Source organism: Nicotiana tabacum, chromosome 5 (genome assembly GCF_000715075.1).
Source record: "Nicotiana tabacum cultivar K326 chromosome 5, ASM71507v2, whole genome shotgun sequence".
Classification (NCBI taxonomy): Eukaryota; Viridiplantae; Streptophyta; class Magnoliopsida; order Solanales; family Solanaceae; genus Nicotiana; species Nicotiana tabacum.
Window position 1 is genome coordinate 158,761,709 of NC_134084.1, and position 23,681 is coordinate 158,785,389.

Genomic DNA, 23,681 nt, shown 5'->3' on the forward strand with positions numbered 1-23,681 from the left:
AATTTTCCTTTGGTTGTAATAAGGCGGTCAGTGACGCAGCAGTGACAACAGCAACAGCAGTAACAGCAAGCATTGCAATCCCATGGTAGTCCCAGCTGCCAAAATTTTCCCGAACTACATTGACCTGATTCCTGTTTAGCCCAGGATATGTAGGAAATCTTTGAAGCAAGATTCGGTCAGATCTTTCAAAAACATGCTTCGCACGGAGTAGTCCATAGGCAAAAATCGCTCATACACTCTCACTTTATCTTTGCACGAAAACTCTTCGTGTTTCCGAACAAAGAGGGGCAGCTGTGAGCACGTGATTTTTGCTTCACGCGACAATTACTCCAAAAGAAATAAAAAATAATAACAATTGATCCTGTTGTACAATTTTTGGATTTTTACATGGCACTTTGTTAATTGTTTATGATTTTTTGCCCATTTTATTTTTATTAAAACAAGATACAAAAAATGTATGTGTCATGCATAATTTGAACCGTAATCCGGTTGTTAAACAGAAAATCATAAATAGGCATCTTTGTCCGTGATTTTGTTTTGTTTGATTTTACATGTTTTAAAATATTTTAATGTGTGTGCAAATAATTGTATTAAGTGTTTATTTAATTTTAATTTGATTTACTTAGGTTTTGTTTTTAAAATAAAGAAGAAAATAAAATAATAATAAAAAAATCTTTTTCGGACTTGGGCCAATTTTAAACAAATTGGCCCAAACAAACTCAGCCCAAAAACTAGGCTTGCCCGGTCCGTGACCTGCCTACCCCTAGCCATCCAAACGACACCGTTTAATCCAGTATGATCTGGGCCGTTGATCTCAGATTGATCAACGGCCAAGATCTCACACCCCATAACCCACTAATGAACCCGACCCGTTCCACCCGAACCAACCTTGACCCCTACTAAGCCAAACGACACCGTTCCACTTAAGCCCTCAGATCCAGACCGTAGATCTAGATTGATCTAACGGTTGAGATCAAGCCATCCACCCCGTATATAAACCCTTCCCCCTTCACCCCGCGCCCTAATCCAAACCCCCCTGCCTTAGTTCGTCTTCACCAGACCCCAACCCTCCAAACCCTAGCCGCCCCTGCATACCTTCGCTATGAAAGCCGGCGGCATGGACGCCGGTGACCCTACCCTTAACACCATAGATGCTCCTCACCGTCTTGAACCTAAATCCACCAACCACACACCTCGAATCCCATCCCACCTTCTCGAATCTTCATTTGAAGATTCGAGTCAAAACTCGATCTACCCCGATCTGCCCTAAATTCATACCAGGCAGTCCCCGGACCCCCCTCGTGACCAAACCATGCTTGGTTTGGTCCGAATCTGACCAGGGAAGCACGAATCCCGGATCTAATTTTTGGAACTTTAAAGGTCATCGTCGATGGTCCGTGTCTTGTTCAAACCAAAAGATTAAGGTCTAATGGACCTTATCTGAGAAACACTTCGATTAAAGCCCGTTCAGCCTTAAGAAAGGTCTGTCCGAATCCGAGTTAAGGTTTTTGATTTTTCGAGATTTGAGGTGAGTTTTGCTTTTCTTTGCTTATTTCTGTTAGTCCATGTTCGTTTAAAAGGTCTGTTCAGGTTTTGTTTTAATCTGTGTTTTGAGTTTTATCAACTGTTCCTGTCCACCTCGCCTGAACCTCTGTTGTTTGATTGAGTCCTTCTTCTAATTGTTCTGATAATTTGTATGTATGTATTTGTTGTGCAATTAATTGAATTTCAAATGTGAACTGACCAACTGATTCCTCCCATGTAATTTTGCTTAGTCAGTACAATTCGAATCATGTGTTCGATACTGTTAAATGTCTGATTTTGGTCTCGATTGTATGAGTTATAACTAGTATAGTCGAGTCGACATATGTCGTCAATTAGTTTCAGATGTTTGAACAATATACAAATTGATCTGCTTCTGTTAAGCATTGTATGAATCAGTTAGGAATTGAATTTAGCTACTTATAGTTGTTAATCTGAATCAGAAGTATAAAAGGATTGGTTTTGTTTAGTTGCAGTCAGAATTGGAGGGCATGTGCACTTGTGCACAACATGTGCATAAAGGCCTTTGTTACATTTAAAATAGTTTGACAGCATATGCTGTCAGATATATTCTGCTGCCCATTACCCTGCTTTAGTTTAAGAAGTATTAAACCTTTTTTTTTAAAAAAAAGAGTAAGTCTGCCAGGGAATGTTGATGGGGGGATTAATACTTAAATGGCTAAGTGGAACTGAAAAAGGAGAGCACATGGGAGGTATCTGATTGTCTAACAGGCGGTAAAAGGGTGGAATTTAAGCTATAAAGGGAGGAAGAATACACACAGGACAGACATAGGAGGGAGAGCAGGAGATAGAGATACAGAGGGAAATTGTTAACACAGAGAGAGAGGGGATTGGGACTTGAACATTTGAGAGGAGATAGATCAGAGGAAAATACATCTGATATTAGAGGGACAAACATAGGAGAGAAATAGAAGGGAAATACAAATGCACCTTGAGAGACACACACACAAGGGAAGCTGAAACCAAACAGAATCAGTTTCTAAGTGAGAAAGAGAGTTTATTTTGGAAATCAGGAGGGGGATTTAGAAAAGAAATTCTTGTTCGACTGAAAAACACTACTCTTCCTCATCCTTTCGTGTCTGAAATCCAGCATCCAGTTTGTTTTTGTTTCTATCAGATTTTAGGATTTTCTTCTGAGTTTTGAAAATATCAAACATCGAGTACTGTACCATCGATTACTGCTTTGGTCTGTTGGTCTGGGGTTGTCATTGCTGCTGTATTGCTTTGTTGTTACTACCATTCTTGTGCTGCTGCTGCTGACTCTTCTGCTTCCACTTCTTCTTTGCATTTCAGTAACCAGGTACACATTTCAAGTCCCATATTGGTGTAACTGTAACAGTCTGAAAGCATGAAATGAAAGTTGGAGAAGTTTAAATGTCTGTTGTAATAACTCATGGCATGTTGATTTCTTTCTATATAATTGATTAGTTTGTGAATTTCAATAGCAGGAAAAGATCAGTTGATGCTTAACTGAGTCCTAGTCTCTTGCGTCTTAGTTTATAGTTGTTTGTTGTTATGAGGTATGTAATTGTACAGTACACAGAATGTACGGATAATTGACATAGCGACTGACCAGATTCCTGTTAGCTATGATGACATGCATACGATAGAGTACTTCCATTTTTATACAATGATGTTCTGTTTTATTTTAGTTCCCTTTATCAGGACCCGCTAGGCAGTATATAGAAGCGCGTTCGAATCCCTATTAGTAATAACGCTTAATAGTTAATTCTCTTAATCTAGCCTAAATAGGTCTAGTTAAATTCAATTCAAGAAATGTTTGGATGCAAGTATAGCATTTCGTCAGCTCGCATGTAGTCTCTTTGTCAAATTAAGTTATCTTCCGTTGAAGTATAATGTTCTCTCCACTTTGTAAATAATTAATCAGGAATTGACAAGGATCCGGATCAGGCCGAAGCATATAATTAAATTAACATATACCTTTCTTCTTCTCTTTTAAAAAAACGCAGTTAGAAATGTAGCCGCCTTAGTATATCCTTTCTAAAATAGAGACGAGCCTCGCCAAATAAAAATGCAACATTGCGGGGCCCTCAATGATTAACCATAATAAATATCTAGCATTCAGGATAGACTGTTTAGCGAATTTCATGGTCTTCTCCAAAAAATAATAATGCGTTAAACTCTTTAGGCGCGGCTCGATTAAATTACATTCTTAAACTTGGGTGCGCATTGATGTGACCCGAATCCAAATCTCAACGGAGTCGAAGTGTGTTTAACAATTACGGGTGCATTGATTGCGACGTAGTTCGAGATACATTTTCACGACGTTGCAATTCTATAAAAATAAATGATAATAATAAAAGCGGTTTAAACTTAATAAAAGCACATAAGTCATAACATGTATTTAAATCAGATATTTAGCCATTATAATAATTTAAGCGACCGTGCTAGAACCACGGGATTCGAGGGTGCCTAACACCTTCCCTCGGGTCAACAGAATTCCTTACTTAGAATTTCTGCTTCGCAGACTTCATTTGGAAAAGTCGAAAATTTCCTCGATTCGGGATTCAAGATAAACCGGTGACTTGGGACACCAAAAGCCAAACCTTTCCCAAGTGGCGACTCTGAATTAAATAAATAATCCCATTTCGAATATTGTCACTTAAATTGGAACTCCCCTCGCGCATTTAACCCTTCGGGACGGGCGCGCAAAAAGGAGGTGTGACAATTACTGTAGTCGAAAACTGAAATTTGTTGGAAATTTTTAATAAGCTTTCCAACTATTGTAGTCGGAAAAATCATTATTTTTGGGTAAAATATACATTTTTCGTCAGAAAACAGAGTATTTTTTTGATAGAATTTTGTCATTTTATTAGCTACACCACCTACCAAATAATCAATACAATAAACAATCTAATAACCAAAAAATTCCAACAAGTCATTTCCAACCATCCAATTTCAACAAACATTCAAAACCCATTAAATAATATCAAACTAAAGCATTAATCAAAGTCTAAATACTCAAAATCATTCAAATCAAGTCTAAGTAGCTAATACACATCAACACTAATATAATAAAGTCCAAATATACAACAACGTCCAAACTTACCATAAATTCTAAACATCCAAAAATATTAATCAACCATAACACACTACCTCGTGTGGAAATTCTGTTTTGATTGGACCCTGATTGGCTGTTCGGATTTAAGTAAACAAACTACTCCATTGAAGAAAGAATAAAAGAGAAAACAAAAATTACAGTAATAAAGGTCCCACCGAGATTTGAACTCGGGTTACTGGATTCAGAGTCCAATGTCCTGACCACTAGACCATGGGACCAGCGTGTGCCTAAATTTTACTATATTTTATTTTGTCAGTCTAGTATCATTAGTCCACACTTCTACTTCACCCTTTCCATTATTTTGTTTTGTGGCTTATAAATTTGTATGCATAATCATGATTAAGTGCTATATATTAAGTATTACTTCAATTTATAATTTTACAGTTAAATTGTATGATCGGTGCAAACACCTTAGAGGTAAGTATTTTACGAAAAGTATTGATTGATTATGGTAAAAAAAATAAAATCAATCTTTATCACAATTTATATCTGGATTACACATCAAACCAATAACACATGATATATTCCTTTATATAAACTTTATCACTTAACAATAGTCAATTAGTATGTAAAATTACCTCCATTTATTAGTTAATCATGATACGTTGACATAATTTAGCGAACACATTAGAGCATATAATTTTTTTAATACAGATTAAAACTGATCTCTTTCCTTTTTCTCGATCTTATGTATTTGCTATAAGGGTTAAAAAATATTTATATTTAATTGTAAAAAATTATTCACACTTGATTTGTACATCAACCGATAGTTACAAACGCAGAACATTTAATCACTTTCTTTTAATAGTTAATTAATTAATATAAATTCTTACTTCAATTAACTATGATAAATCAAAATATGGTGTAATTTATTAACTATGGTTAAAAACCGTATAGCAAGTATTAGAAAGAAGTAAAACGCAACGTTTTAACCAAAAGCGAGCTTTTCAGTTCTTGCTCGATCGCTCTGGTTCTGAAGGAAGAACCCCAATTTTCATCTCTAATGGCCGCCATTTTAGCTCGCAAATCTCTTTATGCTTTACGTTCTCGTCAGCTTGTAAGTCTCCATTCTCTTTTTTACAAATTCCAATCCATTAATCATCCAATCGATCCCCAATTAGTTGGGATTCATTATCTGAGCTTCGCGTAGTCGATCCACGTGATAAATTGTTAGTCATAGAATATTATTCATTTCCAATTAAAACCTAGAAATTGGGTTTCATCACTTAAGAGCGGACCTAATTTTCTCTGCAGATATTTCAATTCATACTCCATACTACTTGTTCTAACCAACGCCTAGACATTATTATTGGTATTTCAGTTAAAAATTTCATCAAAATTTTCAATGCAAAACACAATCCAATATTTTGACCTTTTTATCAATGTTTAAGAAATGGTTCCCAGAGTATTTTTGCTCAGTCAAACCAAACACCGGAAAACATTTTCTGGAAAAAATATTTTCTGAGGAAAGCATTATCCTTCGTACCAAGCACACTCTTAAAATAACTAGAGTTGGATAATCCCCCCCCTCCCCCTCGTCGTTTCTTGTATCCTAATCATCATATGGCGTTCCTCAAGGTGGCTTTATGTGAACTGCCTTAACATCCTTATCTTTTGTGCTTTGGTGAATCTGGATAAAGGAAGAGGGTGATGGTAGGTTGACCTATTACTCATTTTTTACAAGTTGGTTAGATTGTTCTAGTGTGCTTTCAAGAAGATTTTAAGTGGACTAGTACTGTACTCTTTTTATAGTTTCTACTTTCTCCTATGATCAAGACTAATCTAGTTACTAGGTGATATTAAACCACAATAAACACACCAAGTGAAGCTACTTGAAATTGCAGAGGTTTAGCAAAAGCCAAGACCAATTCTCCATTTTTTGGTTACTTGAAATTGGAGAGTTTTAGCAAAAGCTATGACCAATTCTTCATTTTTTGTTCCTAACAATTTCTACAATCCCGGAACTCATACTTGCGTCACTGCTACCATTGATGTTTAATTAATTCATATTATTTGATTGCTCTCTTCCATATAATTGGCTTGTTAGTGAGCTTAGGTTCGCATACTTATATTTTACTTTTATTCCAAAACCACCAAATCAATATCCTTGGATAACTCGTCTTCAAGAATATTTCAAGTGGAAAGACCACATTGCTTTCCACAACTCCCAACAAGTGAAAATTGTGTGACTTGACACAGACTTCGAAAATAATTTTGAGCATTGACCTTGTATTAGAGCTGACATCTTCCATCTTTTGTAATCCCTTGCTTTTTTAATGATATTTCACTTACCTCATCAGATTATATTTTGAGCATTAACCTTCAACCAATTCTGTGACGTTGTACCAAGAGCGTGCTCATGTTGAGCTATGACAAATGATCCTGCAAGATACTTCTATACCATTCTTGCAACATCCTCGAAAACAAAGACATGTTCAACATTTTTTCTTGAGGTGTTGTATGCAACAAGTACACTTTGGGACAAAAAGATGGTTCAATACTATCTCATTCATTGAAACTTTCGTTTTAATTACTCTCCATGCTAAAAATTATATTGTGCGGATCCTAGGAGTGTCATACATTCTTCACCAGAATGATTAAGTGTCACCCTTATATTGTAAAGAATTGGAACAACATAATATTTTACAAGGAAATAGGTGAGTATGTTGTGGTTGCGTCAATGATGGATAGAGAAATCTCTATATTCACTAGACTTCTTTGAGTTTTTGAACTAGTTGTAATAGATTGTGTAAAACAATATCACCAAACGAAGCATCAATGCAATTTGAATTCAATCAAGATGTGCCCAGCTGTGTTTCCCATATGCATATTTCCTTAAGTTCTGTTGATACCCTTTGTAGTTACTTTATGTACTTCCACTGAATCTTTGCCCATCTGCAAACTCAATTCGACGAGACTACTCTAAGGTTCCGCATATGTACGATTGCTTCTATTTGCATTTGGACCGTTATTTGCAAGTTCTAAACTATTAGGCAAGTTGAGTTTAAAGCCACATTATCATTGTTGTACTTGCCGTCTATTCTAACCTCATCATCTTTTTGTACAAACTCACAACATTCAGAGGCATTCATTTTTTTTATAACCACATACATAGACATTCATCTTTCTTAGTGTCGCAGGGACATTCTTGGTATCCTTTCATGAGTTTTAGACCATGTCCCTTCATTACATGCTCAACTGCATCTTTAGGTGCGATTTTTGGTTCTTCCACCACTCTAAGTATCATCTACTAACATTTGACTCGAAGAGTCTTGAAGGTATATAGAGCTTTTCATCTTTAATTGGTCTTCATAATTGTTCCAAGCAATTTGTGGGGGTATCACTTGCATGATTCAAACCAATTGGGGCACATCTTGATCAAATCCAAATTGCATTGATACTCTGTTTGAGTGATACTATTCTACACAATCCATTCCAACTAGTTCAGAAGCTCGAACAAGTCTAGCGACTATCAAGAGTTATCTTCCAATCGTTGACCCAACCACAACATATTCATACCTTTCCTTGTATTGCCGATGTCCCAATTCTTCACAGTATTAATAGCATAAGGACGACACAACCATTTTGTTGCAAAATCTATGTCACTCCTAGGATCCACACAATTCTTTTTCAGTGTGGAGAGTAATTAAACAGAAAATTCTAGTGGATGAGATAGTATTGAACTTTTGCCTTCTTCTTGTCTCAAAGTGTAGTTGTTGCATACAGCCTCAAGAAAGAAAAACTACTGAACATGTCTTTATTTTCGGGGATATTTCAAGAATAGTATGGAATTATTTTGTAGGATTATTTGGCATACCCAGATAGGAGCACACTTTTTACATAATTGGTTGAAGGTTAATGCTCAAAATTATCTTCATAAAAGTTTGTGTCAAGCAGACAAACACCCAATTTTCACTTGGTTGAAGTTTTGGAGGCAAGGTGCTATGCTAATATGAAAGATTAAAATGCTATATTTCAAGGATTATTCATTAAACTATTTTTAATTTGACTATATTCTTAAAGAAGAGTTGGTCAAGTATAAAAATTTGGTGATGCTAGAATAAAATATGCAGTGAAGTAGTAGTATATGAACCTAAGCTCAATAACAGGTCAACTAACAAGAGAGAGCAAATAAGATAATATGCTTAAGTTAACATTGATGGCAGTAGTGATGCAACTGTGAGTTCCAGGATATGAGAAATTGTTAGGAACAATAAATGGAGAATTGGTCCTAGTTTTTGCTAAACCGTTTCAATTTTGGCAGATCCATTTGGGGGTACCGTGGTGTGTTTATCATGGTCTAATAACTTAGTACTAGAAGATAGATTCTTTACGTGTTGTTAATATGCTTAAAGAATCATGTCTCCGTCTAGGAAGTTACAATCTATACCTAGAATTAGTCTTGATCATAAGAGAAATTGTATATAGGAGTACACTACTCCTACACTTATAATTTTTTTAATGCACACTAGAATAATCTAATCAGCTTGAAAGCAAACTCGGAGGGTGTAAACTTTGTATATAATCAAAATATGCATCAGAGTATTCAAAAACCAAATCCTATTATTGGATTGAACTATGACCGCATGAAAAAACACTCAAACATTTATATATTCTCTACATATTCCAATTTCAGTAGAATGATGTGCATCTAACCATTTCATAATCCTTGCTAGCTCCTGGAGCTTCTTGAAACCCTGATGTTATTATTCACATTAAACTTACCTGCACAGTACAACAACAACAACAACATATCCAGTATCATCCCACCTATGGGGTCTGGGGATGGTAGGGTGTACACAGACCTTACCCCTACCTTGTGAAAATATAGAAGTTGTTTCCAATAGTCCCTCGGCTCAGGAAAGCATAAGCGCTACATTAATGAAAATATAGACAAGAAGGGACAATACCTAAAGTCATATAAAAGTAGAATAAAGACAACAAGATAGTAAGGTAATCAACAATGAAAGAAAACAACGTTTAGTCATAAAAACTTACTACCAACAGAAAGCGAGACCGCGTGTCAATACTACTGTTATGAACATTCTAGACTACTTACTCTACTACCCTAATCCTCGACCTCCATACCTTCCTATCAAGGGTCATGTCCTCGCCCCTCGGTCAGCTGAAGCTGAGCCATGTCTTGCCTAATCACCTCTCCCCACCTATTCTTTGGCCTACCTCTACCTCTCTGTAAGCCCTCCAATGTCAACCTCTCGCACATTCTCAACGGGGCGTCTGTGCTCGTCTTCCTCACATGACCAAACTACCTAAGCCGCGCTTCCCGCATCTTGTCCTCAATAGGGGCCACACCCACCTTATCGCGAATATCCTCATTTCTAATCTTATCTAACCTGGTGTGCCCGCACATCCATCTCAACATCCTCATCTCTGCTACCTTCATCTTTTGGACATGAACGATCTTTACTGGCCAACACTCAGCCCCATACAACATCGTCGGTCTGACCACCACTCTATAGTACTTACCTATAAGTTTCGGCGGCATCTTCTTGTCACACAAAACATCGAAAGCGAGTCTCCATTTCATCCATCCCGCCCCAATACATTGTGTGACATCTTCATCAATCTCCCCATTCCCCTGAATAATAGACCCAAGCTATTTAAAACTTCCTCTCCTGGGGATGACCTGCGAGTCCAGTCGCACATCCCCTTCCCCTCCTTGAGTCTCACTACTGAATTTACACTCCAAGTATTCTGTCTTGGTCCTACTCAACTTGAAACCTTTAGACTCCAGGATCTGCCTCCATATCTCTAACTGTGCATTCACACTGCCTCGCGTCTCGTCAATCAATACAATATCATCTGCAAATAGCATGCACCACGGCACCTCCCCTTGGATGTGGCACGTCAGTATGTCCATCGCCAGGGCAAACAAAAAAGGTCTGAGTGCCAACCCCTAATACAACCCCATCATAACCGGAAAATTGTCCGAGTCTCCACCCATCATACATGTCCTCAATCACCCTAATGTAGGCAACAAGTACACCTCTAGCCTACAAACATCTCCACAAAACCTCCCTCGAAACTTTATCGTACGCCTTTTCTAAGTCGATGAACACCATATGCAAGTCCTTCTTCCTCTCCCTATACTTTATTGGAAATTAAGTTTGGATAGAGATAATGGATGTAGATGATTCATAGTTAAACCCATAGTTTGGGTTGAGAATAAGCTAATTGTTTAATTGAAACTTACCTGCATGTCACTCGATTATGTCACTGTAAGCTTTTGCCATAATCCATGTACCCTTAGCTTATGCTTGAGAGGAGAATTTCCTTGTCTTGTAAAATTAGTGTTTGCTTTTGATTCTTTGCCATCGAACACTATGGAATGCCAAATCTACTCGACACCTTTGCTTTGCATACCGTTATTTTTCAGATTGGAGTTCCTTCAAGGCACATTTTCATTATTCTGGAACAATATCTGAAAAAAGTAGGATAAAGAATGGACTTTTGCTGCGTTTCCATTTGTTCCTTCACTTACAATGCATACCATGATAGGATATTTTGGCTGATCTGATATTTGAATTCGCTTAAATGAGTCAGGGGAGGAATAGGTTTTGGGGGGAGGTGAAAAAGGAAAAAGGCAAGAATATAATGGATATCTTTTGTTGCTAACTTTTATTCATGATTGACACCATTAATATAATCTCTGTCTGTTTGAGAAACTTTGGTGGAGAGGAGAGAGGTGACGGTTACTTGGCTACTTTAGGCTTTTGGTGCGTATTACAACACAAACATGTGCGCATGTGTTTATAAAGTGTCTCAAAGGCTCAAAACTAAGTGGTTTAGTTGCTTCTTCTTTGTTTGGGAAATACAGGTTTTGGCAGGACAAGCATTGCAAGGGACTAATGCCCCCGGTGGGACTCTGCTTGGTACCCGCTCATTTGCTACCAAGCATTCGTTTTCTACTGACAAAGGTATTTGCTAAGTTCTCCTGTCGTCCCACAATCCCCCAGGTCAAAAGCCCCTTTTACTTTGCATATTTTAACATATAAAAGCATGTATATGGATGACCGAGCCTAGTCTAATGCTGTATTGGCTACTGATGAGTGCCCAGAGGTGCATGATTTTTGCTATGACCTCTGCAACCAAACATAAAAAAAGATTCCATATTCATTATCCACTGAGATTAAGGACAGAGTGAAATAAATTTTATTGTCTCGTGGTACAATATGGTGACCTATTCCAGATTTAAAATGTTGCACTGAAACTACTTGGATCGGAGTTGATGGGCTTGATCATTTGTTAAGCTGTTTCTTGATATCTAGTTACTGGGTTCTTTGTAGAATGTAAATGATCCTAGTTACCTTTTTTCATGCTTCAGATGACGAAGAAAGAGAGCAGCTAGCAAAGGAGTTATCAAAAGATTGGAATTCAGGTAAAAGCCTTTCCTCTACTTAGCTTTGCAATTTGGTTTCTCTGTACTGCTTCATGCATTGTCGAGTGCTGAAAGTTGTCAAATAAATGCAGTTTTTGAGCGAAGCATCAATACACTATTTTTAACCGAAATGGTTCGAGGTCTGATGCTGACGCTCAAGTACTTCTTTGAGAAGAAAGTAACAGTAAGTCTCCTTCTGCTTCTACTATCTTTTCCTTTCGGCCACTCGATGATTGGCTGGCTTCCATCTCACCAGAGCTCGGACAGTTATTGTATGAGGTCTACCCAATGCTAGATGCGGAGGCACATAATAGATTGATATGAACATCATGAGTTGCCCCTTAACAAAACCAGTTTTGCTGATACCTTCTTCTCGGTGATTTTTTACATTTTATGGTGTCTTTACCTCAATTGAGCAAAAAATCTGATAACAATTTTTCACTTTGCAGATTAACTATCCATTTGAGAAGGGCCCTTTAAGCCCTCGTTTCCGTGGAGAACATGCTCTTCGACGTTACCCAACTGGAGAGGAAAGATGCATTGCGTGTAAACTTTGTGAAGCTGTAAGTGCTAGTTTGGAATAACTAATAATAGCTGAAACAGTGAGATATAGTTTCCATAGGGGCTTTGGTCTAGTGGTAAAGGAAGTACAATGCGGGATGTCTGGTACCAGTTTGAACCCTGCCGAGGACTAAGACCTAGTATTTAAGTGGGAGGGGGTGGAGGGGTGTGCGCATACTCTCCCGAGTTTTGGACCTGCACGCCAAATGCTGCCACAAGAGATTTCTCAGTTTAAAAAAAAATAGGACAGTGATGCATCTTATTCTTTGCATCTTGCTTACGTCCAACATTGATCACTGTTGGTTACCCTCATGAATTATTTAGATGCCGGCGTGTGCACTATCATGTTATAATGCGACACTTTGAGAAGGTAGAATATCAAAGTTGGTCTTTTATTTTTGTAATTGATACTAAACTGTTTGTATTTTTGGTAGCTTCTACTTTGACTTCAAGGTAGTGTATGCACTTAAATGTTCAGGCTTAAGTTTTGTTGTCCCGACACTTATTTTTCTTGACTACCCTCCCCACTAAAAAAAGGGTGTAGTGGTTGAAGAAAGTGCAAGATGGCCCCCAAGACTTTGGTCAAGTGGTAAGACTGCAATGTGTAATATGCGGGTCAGGCGCAAGTGACGGGTTTGAATCTTGCAGCAGACGAAATCCTGGTATTTAAGTGGAGAAGGGCAGGGCTAGTATCCACCAGGCTGCAAACTGTGCATCAGCACGACTACTGGCCCTTGGGATTCCTTGATTAACCGGAACATAATAGGGTTCAAAATGCCCTAAGATGCTTCTATAGAATGTAGTTAGTTTATTGCATTCAACCTCGAAACATCTCATGTTTTTCGGATCAGTTAGCATGGTGATTAAATGTGAGAGTTGATAATGTATGCTTTACTCTCAAGTTTGTGAAAGCTGTGACAATTACAGCATGCTTGTCTGGAAAAAGCAAATGCAGTTTATACTTTATAGAGCAGCTCCAAGAAGTGTAAAAGCAGACAGCATGTAAATTTGTGTTATAAAATGGTCACCAGTATGTGAATACTTAAACTTCCTTAGTTAGCATTGTGACAAACCAAACTAGAAAAAAAAGGAGCTTCCATAGAGCTAGATCAGTGATCTTTCATCCTTTCTTCAAAGGATTGCTGCGTCCACCATTATGAACCGTGCTGCTGCCTAATTTAATCTATGGCTCGTGGCAGTGATGTTACTAGCCTACTTCAATTATATATGGTATGATTGATGTGTCTTAAATACTGAAACAAATAAAAATGGAATTTTAACAGATTTGCCCTGCTCAAGCTATCACTATTGAGGCCGAGGCCCGAGAGGATGGGAGTCGTCGGACGACTAGGTAGATTACGGGTGGTTCTTTCAGTGTCATAGTAGCTATTCAGACATTCATCACCCGTGCTTATGTGTAAATTGAATTTTACAGGTATGATATTGACATGACGAAATGCATTTACTGCGGATTCTGCCAAGAAGCCTGCCCTGTTGATGCAATTGTTGAAGGGCCCAACTTTGAATTTGCAACTGAGACTCATGAGGTTTGTAGTAATAACTAAATTAGCTATGTGTCAAAGCAAAAGTGGAGATATACAAAAAATCTGTGTTCCAAAGCATGAAAATGTGGATTAAAACTACACTGCTTGACTAATGCGTTGCTTAATCCATTAGGAACTTCTTTACGACAAGGAGAAGCTTCTTGAGAATGGTGATCGATGGGAAACTGAGATTGCTGAGAATCTTAGATCTGAAAGCCTCTATCGCTGAGTACTTTTGGTTAATTTTTGAGTTGCGATACAATGAAACTTTCTAGCTTCTGAGGATTTAATAAAGTAAAGGAAACTGTTGAAGTCTGTTCCTTTTTTTGTTCTTTCCCTCGTCTTTCGATTGTTGTGATGGCTCTATTTAGTATACATACAAATTGGTGAAAATATGGACCAGCATCGTATTATATGTGGAAAAGGTTGATGCTACTGTTTTAAGAACTCTAGGGTGGCAAGATGACATTTTTGTGAAGTAACGTTCTTGTTGATTTAACTTGCTTCATCAGTGCAATTATTTATCAAACATGGTGTCTCTTTTACTTTCAACGATTGGGTTTTTATTGTATAAGATGTGTAGCCAATGCTGCATCCGGCTGCTCTCAGGGGCGGATTTGGGGTAGGAGGGGATTCACCCGAACCCCCTTCACCAGAAAATTACACTATGTACATAAAATAAATTTCGCTTTGCACCTCTATATATTATGATTTGAATTTCCTTGACACAGCCCAAAAGTATAGCTCAGTGATAGGGGCGTTCAAAATCTATGTTAGGTTGCCGATTCAATTTCCACTGGCCATAATTTCTTTTAATTTTTTAACTTTTTTCTTCTTTGAACCTCTTAGCGAAAATTTTGCCTCCACTCTATTTGCTCATTGTTTCGGTATTTTCGGGTTTCAATCTTACCACTTGAACAATGTCTCATATGAGCAAAATTGGTAAATTTTAGATAGAAATCCTTTTATCTTGATCTGCAAGTTGTGTTTGACTCAAAATTACAGGCAAAATCTGAACCGGTACTATCTTGATATTTTCCACAACCTTTTTATACACAATTAAGTGGAGTAAGATAAACTTGGAGGGTAGGAATCTTACAGCACGCTGTCATTAGTTTCGACTATACTCTGTTTAAAATGTTTTAAAATAATCGGAACAATTCTGGAAAACAAAATGTTGAAGCAAGAAAAGGGGAGGGTTAGTTAATGTTGTTCTAATCCAAACGCAATTACTCTCTTTACAACAACAACAACAACAACCCAGTATAACCCCACAGATGGGGTTTGGGGAGGGTAATATGTACGCAGACCTTACCCCTACCCCGAAGGGTAGAGAGGCTGTTTCCAGGAGACCCTCGGCTCAAAAAAGCAACAGGAGCCGATATATTAGTACCATAAAAATGCATAATAAAATAACAGCAATATAAGAGATATGAAATACATAATACGAAATACGAAATAGATGGCTAGTATAGTAAAACTAGCAGGTAAAGCCCCGCATCAATAGTCGACCAATAACATTCTTAGTCTAACTCCTAACTGGCTAGTCTCACTCTATTGTGCTGTAGACGACCAATTACTCTCTTTGACATATTAAAATAAATCATACAGAGACAAGCTATTTCTAGAAAATGGTCTTATATCTCATTTGAAATATTTCCAAAAAATTGTCGTCGCTGTTAATCAGTTTGGAGAGTGTTTATATTTGTGTGTACTTTTCTAATTCTATCTATGTCCCAAAGGGAGATTATTACTATTAAGGAAGAAATATTAAAGAGAATAAAGAAAAACAAATGACTTAACACTTTCCAGGTGAGTTACAACGCAGAAAAGACAATCATTTTCTACTTAACCAGACACGGGTAGGCCCTCAAATCCAATTGCCAAAACTTCAGACAGCAATAGCAAACATAATAATATTCCACATCCGCAAAATTTCTCTTTTTTCCCCTTTCGGCGTTCAAAAGTAAACACTTCAAATAACTTTATCACAAACATTCTCCACACATTTTTCCCAGCAACACACACGCTCATCAGATCTACTCTATCTTCGAATCACAACTTCACTTCTAGAGAGAGAGAGAGAGAGAGAGAGAGAGGAGGCGTCACGCCTTTACCGATGGATGAGGAGTTGATACAGCGATTGGAGTCCGCCGTCACACGGCTTGAGGCACTGTCAGCCGGCGGCTTCAGCGGAGGAGTTTCGCCGGGGGAGGGCGAAGCGGCGGCGGTTTTAGATCCGTCGATTATTGCCTTTGACGATCTGAGGTCTCAGTTTGCCGGGAGAGTTCGAAGTGCTGCAGAGAAGATTGGAGGACGAGTTTTGGATGTGACAAAGATTGTTGAGGAGGCTTTTGAAGCTCAGCGTGAACTACTTATCAAAATCAAGCAGACTCAGGTTATTAGCTCTCTTAAATTAACTCAGTATATCGAACGTAATAGATTGAGAGGTTTTTGTATAGCGGATTCCTACTAGTTTGAGATAGAAACGTAATTGATTGATACACTTTCACTGTCTAAATTCTGATATACTAGTTGACTGCGTCGATTAACAGTTGAATAATTATGACAGGAAGTTATATTTACTTCGGTTTGTCTATTTAATTTTAGTAGTTCAAATGCTAGAACTTATATAGCATGTACCTTTTGTTTTCTCATTGTTGTATTTCATGTGGTTTCTTTGTGCATCATGAGAGTGGAAAAGCACGTGTGATTCTTACAATATATGAATAGTCTAATTTGGAGCTTTGGGAGACTCGTTTCAAGTGTATTGAGGTGATTGTACTCAAGAGCTGGAATAGGTCTTGTTGGTGAATTCTGCCAACTGAAACAGTCAGGAGATGTCCGACTTTTTGGATAGGACTTGTAATTTCTCTGGAAAGAGGGGTTAATTTGGAGGATAAGAAGTCTCGTTTCAACTGCATGGAGAAGATAGAGCTCAGAAGCAGAATGAGTCTAATTGGTAACTTCTAGTTAAAAAAGGGGTCTTATCGGTAACTTCTGCAGTTCTGCTAATTGAAACAATCGTGAGCTATCCGAGTTTTTGGATTGCACTCGCAAATTTTGTCAAAATAGAGGTGTTGATTTTATCACCTTTGAAATGTAATATCTTATGCAAGTTATGTGGAATCTTTCAAGTTTATCTCCTTTCATTTAATGCAAGACACATACTGCGGCTATAGACTGTTAATGGACTATCTGTTCATTATATAGAAAACATAGTGAATGAAAAAGGTGCTTGAGATGTCTTGTTGTGATAATGTGCTCTGATTAACAAACGAATCTGTTACGTGTTTGAAATATACTTTTCTTTCTTATGCACCCATATTATGCTCACTTTTGGTCTTGATCTTGCAGAAACCTGACATGTCTGGTTTGGCTGAATTTCTTAAGCCTTTGAATGATGTGATTGTGAAAGCTACAAAAATGATAGAAGGACGGCGACCTGATTTCTTCAATCACTTGAAGGCTGCTGTTGATAGTCTGACGGCCCTGGCATGGATAGCTTACACTGGAAAGGATTGTGGTAGGATATTCTCTAAGTTCTCCACTTTGTTAAGTCCCAGTCCACTTGTTGACGATGTTGGTGCTCTCTAGGTTTGAGTATGCCTATTGCACACGTGGAAGAAAGTTGGCAGATGGCTGAATTTTACAATAACAAGGTAATTGGACTTCCTCTAGCTGCTCACTCTTTCCTCTGATCATTCTCTTGCTTGACAAAGTCTTTCTAATATTTTTGTGCGTCCTGGCCAAAATTAGGTGGAAAGGAACCATGATCATTTTGTTCATACCCTAAATTTCCTTGATTGATGTTGTTTCTTGAATTTACGTCCTTTATTTTGGGGGCAAAGAACCATTTTCACCTTTCTAACCTTCCCGCTATGCCCTTTTATGCAATATCAAGAAGTGAATACTATTTTTGGTGCTTTGGATTGGAGCAAAATGTCTTCCATGGAAATATTTAACTTTGAAATTTTTTTCTTTGTCGGTTTCTAGTTTTTTGGTTGGGTGTAAACATATGTGATATATGGTAATAGTACAAGGTGTAGGATAGGGCATAAAGATCGTGTCTTGGTGATATATCTTTATTATTGAAGGCTACAATCAATTTCTAAATGTTGGACGCACATCACAAGTTCAAACCCTGCCATTGACAAAAGTCTGATATCTAAGTGGAGGAGGGTAGAGGAGCAGGCCCATTAAACCCCGAATTTCGAACTGTGCACCACTAGCCCTTAGGGATTTCTCGGTTATTAGAAAACTCTTGATTAAAACAAGTGATATGGAGTAGATCTGGATATTTCTAAATGAAAAAGGCTTCACTGATATGTGACAGAAGTCATTTTTTCTTCTAATGGAACGCAATTTGTTCAGAGTAAACTGGATACGGAAAACATTTTTCTTCATACCAAACTATAAAGTTTAATGGAATCTTCATTAAAATATTATGCAATCCTTTTCTAAGAACAAATAGGAGAAAATTTGAGCTTTGTCACGACCTTGTCAGCGAGTAAGTTGGTAATTCTTCATTTGGCACTTGATACTTAAAAGTGTGTGCTTATAGAACACGGAATCATGTTTGTTCGTTCTCATTGAATATCAAAACACAAACATAATTGGGTCACATTTGAAATGGAGCTGGTGATAGGGGGCATCTCTTTTCCACCTTTTCTCTTTCTTATTGACGATAATTGGAAACAAGCAATCTGACCAAGGCTTGGTTCAACAGAGAAGTTAGTATAAGATGTATGGTAAGCACAAGTTACAAGTTCGAACTCGAATCAGTGAATCCGGCTTGGTATTTAAGTGGAGATTGGTAGAGGTATGGGTACAATATCCGACGAGTTTCAAAGTTGGAAACATGGATTTCTTGGTTATAGACGAAAAAAGAAGGAAAAAAAGCAAGCAAGAAAGAAGCAATCTGTTAAGTGCTCAGCTCCGTCTGCTTTGACTGAACAAAACATAGCAGACATATGTCAAAGTCTGTATTGTCTAGCAGTCTGAATCCCCTTAAAAAACATCATGAGAGGTTGTTGCGATTTGAAGTGAAGGATGACGGGCATCTAAAAGAGTGGAGGAGGGGTGTGAACTCAATCTATAAGGAGGGAGGAGAGGTCGAAAGGGCCGAAAGCACCTATGGACAAAGTGAATACTTCAGAATTCCTAGAGGCCTCCTAGGAATTGGTGGTATCTGATCTCGGAATTCTAACAGAAAATCAAGGCCTTCCATTACCAAGTTCTCGATTTGTGTGAGGGGCTCCATGAGGAAGTCAAATCCAGAATCACCAAATGAAGGCTGAGGGTTAGAGTGGTGGCAAGGATAAAGGATTAACAAGAGAGGGTGAATTTGTAGCTAATTGTTTGTAGAACTGTTCCCAAACAAGTGTAAATCCACTTATTATTATTCTGAAAACTAAGTTGCTCGGACTCTTCACTTTCGGTGCCGCACCGTGTCAACACGACGTGAGTGTTAGTGTGGATGTGGGTGTGCTATCTGTACCGGATCAACCGATTTTGGGTGCTCTGACCAAAATCGACCAAGAAATTCGGGATAGGTATAACTTCGAAAAAAAAGATCGAGAGAGATACAATTATTTCTAAAATCAAAACAAAAGCTAGGGTGGAATTAAAAAAAATTGGAATACGTTGTATGTAGAAATTTCTATGTCAGTCCTTTTCCTTTTATCTCCTTTGGATTCTCCTCTTGATCAATATTTTCTCCTTCTTGGAATACCTTGTAAGTTTTTCACGTAATATCTCATAATTTAGACATATTTTTATAGTTGTATTTTTAGATATTTGAATTATTTTTAGCCGAATCCCCACACCCGTATTTGTACCTCGATATGTTACCCGAATCTTAAAGTTTAGATCATGAAGGATCCGAGCTCTAGATCCACACCCGTATCGGACACCCGCACCCGAGTCCGAGCAACCTAGTCTGAAAACAATCATTATTCAAGGATAAAGGATTGACAAGAGAAGGTGAAATTTTAGCCAATTGTATGTGGAAGTGTTCCCGAACAAGTGTAACATCCACTCTTTTTGGTCTGAAAACAATCACTGATCAAGACATTCTCCTTTGTCCCAACTATTTTTGGTTGATGTGTAGTTGTTGGTGTTGATTTGAAAATAAAGAAGCTACTTATCAAATGTATTTAGTCGGTGGTGTTTGGGCCCCACATTTCGCACCTCGGTTAGTTCACCTTTAAACCTGTCCGGCCCACAACTAAAGGTTGCCAAATTAATCTTGCCTGTCAAGGTCAGAGCACATAAGCTCACCCTAGTGTTGTAGTTGAGATTTGAACCTGGAAGCTCTAGGTTATTACACCCATTCTTCAACCACGACGTCATCTCCTTGGGGATTTACAAAATGTATTTCATCTTTGTTTCCAAAATTTTAGGACTCCAAAACAAAAATGAAAAAAATAAATACCAAGAGTTGATTGAGTTGCCAGCTAGAATAAAACAGTAACCAAGTCCATTCAATCCTTGATTGAAAAGGATTTTCTTCTTTGAATTTTCTTCCGAGCTGGAAGATCATATTCCTATTTATTCTCTGCTGTTTGGTTTCTGTTATATTTGTTATTTTGCCCTCATTAATAGCGCACAATATAAATTGTAATACTGTTCTAACTTCTATTAAATTTCATGATATATAGGTCCTTGTGGAGTTCCGAAACAAAGACTCGAATCATGTTGAATGGGCAAAAGCCTTGAAAGAGCTTTATCTCCCTGGCTTGCGAGATTATGTTAAGAGTCACTATCCATTGGGTCCTGTATGGAGTGCTACAGGGAAAGTTGCTGTATCTGCACCACCAAAAGCTCCCACACCAAGTGCTCCCATGCCTCCTCCTCCACCGCCAGCTTCTCTGTTGAGCTCTGAATCTCCCCAGGCTTCATCATCACGTCCAACGAAAGGGATGGCAGCTGTTTTTGATGAAATTAATTCGGGAAAGCCAGTGACTTCTGGTAAATTCACCTACCGCCCCTCCTGTTTAATGTAGATATCATTTTGCCCTTAGTTGATTTTTTTTTTCTTCTTTTGTCTAGGATTGAGAAAGGTGACAGATGATATGAAGACAAAGAACCGGGCAGACAGAACTGGTGTCATTAGTGCAGGAGGAAAGGAAGGTCGTGTTAGCTCACCCTCTTTCTCTAAAGCTGGACCTCCGAAATTGGAGCTTCAGATGGGTCGTAAGTGAGTAAAACTTCTGCTTTCAATTAATCCATGCTTGAGATTAGGAAAATATGCTTCTGACTTTGATGTTGTGTTTGCTCCAGATGGGTGGTCGAGAATCATATAGGAAAAAAGAATCTAGTCATTGATGATTGCGATGCAAAGCAATCTGTTTATATTTTTGGTTGCAAAGATTCAGTTCTGCAGATCCAAGGTAACTTCGTTTTTCCTCTAATATAAAGTACTGGTACAATCTGGAGAACGATAAGTTGGTTTTCAGTGTTCTAATATGCAGAGATGATCTTTGTTTGATGTCACAGGGAAAGTCAACAACATAACAGTTGATAAGTGCACTAAAATGGGAGTTGTATTCATGGTCAGTGATTGACTTCAAAAGGAGGGAATACATTGTTCAAGTTTTAATAGTTCTTTTCTATACCTAAGCGCTTATTTTGATTTATAAATTTGGTGGACAGGATGTTGTGGCAGCTTGTGAGGTTGTCAACTGCAATGGTGTGGAGGTGCAATGTCAGGTATACAAATAATGCTTTCCTTTGAGGTTTACTGATGTTTTTATTTGAACTTCATTTTTATGTATCATGACCTCGTGATTGTATTTTTTTCTGTTGTGTGGGCTCTTTAGGGTTCAGCACCAACAATTTCAGTCGATAATACAACTGGATGCCAGTTGTACTTGAGCAATGGTTCTTTGGAGACTTCCATTACAACAGCCAAGTCAAGTGAAATCAATGTTTTGGTTCCTGGTGCTGGACCTGATAGTGATTGGGTATGTTCTTTTTTCCTTTTTCTTAATTATCTATTCATGTATTTCTTTTTGTGCTTGTGCTAACTGCTAAGCATCAAAATCAGATGTGAATGAACTTAGAAGCTAATGACCTCCAAAAAGCATAGTCGGTGACATCTCACTTGGTAACAAGTGCGTAATTGAAATATGCTTACAAGTGTGTGCATGAAGATAACTCATGCAATTTTTGGACATATATATTTGAAGTTGAAGTCAGAAAAAATTATTTAAATCAGAATTTGGTAAAAAGTTCTGTAAGTGAAGTTATGTTTTGAAAAAGAAAAGTTTGTGGAAGTAGAAGATCAATTTGTGGGTGTAGATTTTGAAACTTCAAACCACAATTCAACTTGAAAGTTTCTTTCGAAGTTCAAGTTTAGATTTTGTTCTCAATTTCACAAACGCCAACTTGCAGCGTGCAACCTCTTTATATGCAAGTGAACTCATTGACAAATGCCACCTTGGTGTTTTGATACGTGACAAAACAGAAAAGGAGCTGTTGATGCTTATAATCTGAGCTTTCTGTTATAGGTTTCAAGCATAGTTCTGTACATACTTTACACCATCTAAAAACTGTAAGGTAAGCTGTGAGCTAAGCGCTGAGCTGAAGCCAAACCATGTATTTTTAAAGAAGATCCCACTATGTCTGATATTCTCATCTTCTTGTCGTGTTTTTCTTTCTTTTCTTTTTCTCATTGGGTTCTTTTGGCAACATCTTGAGTTTCACACACGCAAGTAAATCTGAAGACGCCTTCTTCTCCTTGCAAAAGATGATGATATTTCCTTCGTCTTATTCAATCAGCTTTAGATGAACAGCACTTGGCATCTTTTACTTTTTGTCTTTGTGATGAGGTCGAACTAGTTCAATATGGGCAATTATTGCAGGGTGAGCATGCTTTGCCGCAGCAATTTTCTCATGTATACAAGGATGGCCAATTTGTGACTACACCTGTCTCCCATTCTGGAGGTTAACTGGTGACAATTTCCATATTCAATTTCTTATGCTTTTCGTATTATTTACCAATTTGATTCTTTAGAAGAGTTTTAAAGGGTGGTTGATTGTTTTCTTTCTTGAGTGTAAGTTATGTTCTCGTCATTGTATCTTGTGCCTTTTTGTCCGCATCTCCTGTTGGCAGTTTTCTCAAACTGAGTGTCTTTGTGACTTCTTGTTGTTGTAACACGTCCGTTTTTTTGTACTAGAGCTTGATCTTTGTAAGCTATCAATTTTCTCGGCATATATTCCTTTTAGATGTGGTACTGTTTTTACTAATGGTTTATTCGGCGGTTAAGTAGAGATTTTAAATTAGACAGTATTGTGATTGTGAGCGAAATACTTGTCAATATAATGTTGTCGTACTGTTCATTGTTATAATCTCTTATTTCTCAGTACATAAGATCTGCACTTGGATTCTACATTCCTTCAGCTGAACTAATGTACTCCCTCAGAATATCATTCTTAATTAAACCTTTCCAAAAGAAACTAAAAATGTAAACATAACTCAGTTTGGTTTCATCATTCTTATATTTTGTCAAATTACATTTTGTTGTCT

The 23,681-nt window shown here is 37.7% G+C and overlaps 2 protein-coding genes and 1 non-coding gene across 3 annotated transcripts; 2 read left to right on the top strand and 1 right to left on the bottom strand.

The window, feature by feature from the left end:
• Positions 1–4,791: 4,791 nt before the first annotated feature.
• Positions 4,792–4,863, bottom strand: TRNAQ-CUG (transfer RNA glutamine (anticodon CUG)). Its single transcript has one exon. It is a non-coding gene; the product is annotated as a tRNA-Gln (tRNA).
• Positions 4,864–5,544: 681 nt separating this feature from the next.
• LOC107801885 (NADH dehydrogenase [ubiquinone] iron-sulfur protein 8, mitochondrial) lies at positions 5,545–14,678 on the top strand. Its single transcript, XM_016625291.2, has 8 exons — positions 5,545–5,702; positions 11,484–11,583; positions 11,991–12,044; positions 12,137–12,228; positions 12,494–12,607; positions 13,889–13,956; positions 14,041–14,152; positions 14,283–14,678. Exons 1-8 carry the CDS (start codon positions 5,649–5,651, stop codon positions 14,376–14,378), a joined length of 690 nt encoding a protein of 229 aa, XP_016480777.1. The 5' UTR covers positions 5,545–5,648; the 3' UTR covers positions 14,379–14,678.
• A 1,355-nt stretch (positions 14,679–16,033) lies between these two features.
• On the top strand, positions 16,034–23,401 carry LOC107801880 (cyclase-associated protein 1-like). Its single transcript, XM_016625285.2, has 10 exons — positions 16,034–16,547; positions 17,507–17,675; positions 17,747–17,811; positions 20,812–21,121; positions 21,203–21,350; positions 21,434–21,543; positions 21,650–21,705; positions 21,806–21,862; positions 21,973–22,116; positions 23,017–23,401. Exons 1-10 carry the CDS (start codon positions 16,269–16,271, stop codon positions 23,101–23,103), a joined length of 1,425 nt encoding a protein of 474 aa, XP_016480771.1. The 5' UTR covers positions 16,034–16,268; the 3' UTR covers positions 23,104–23,401.
• Positions 23,402–23,681: the final 280 nt, after the last annotated feature.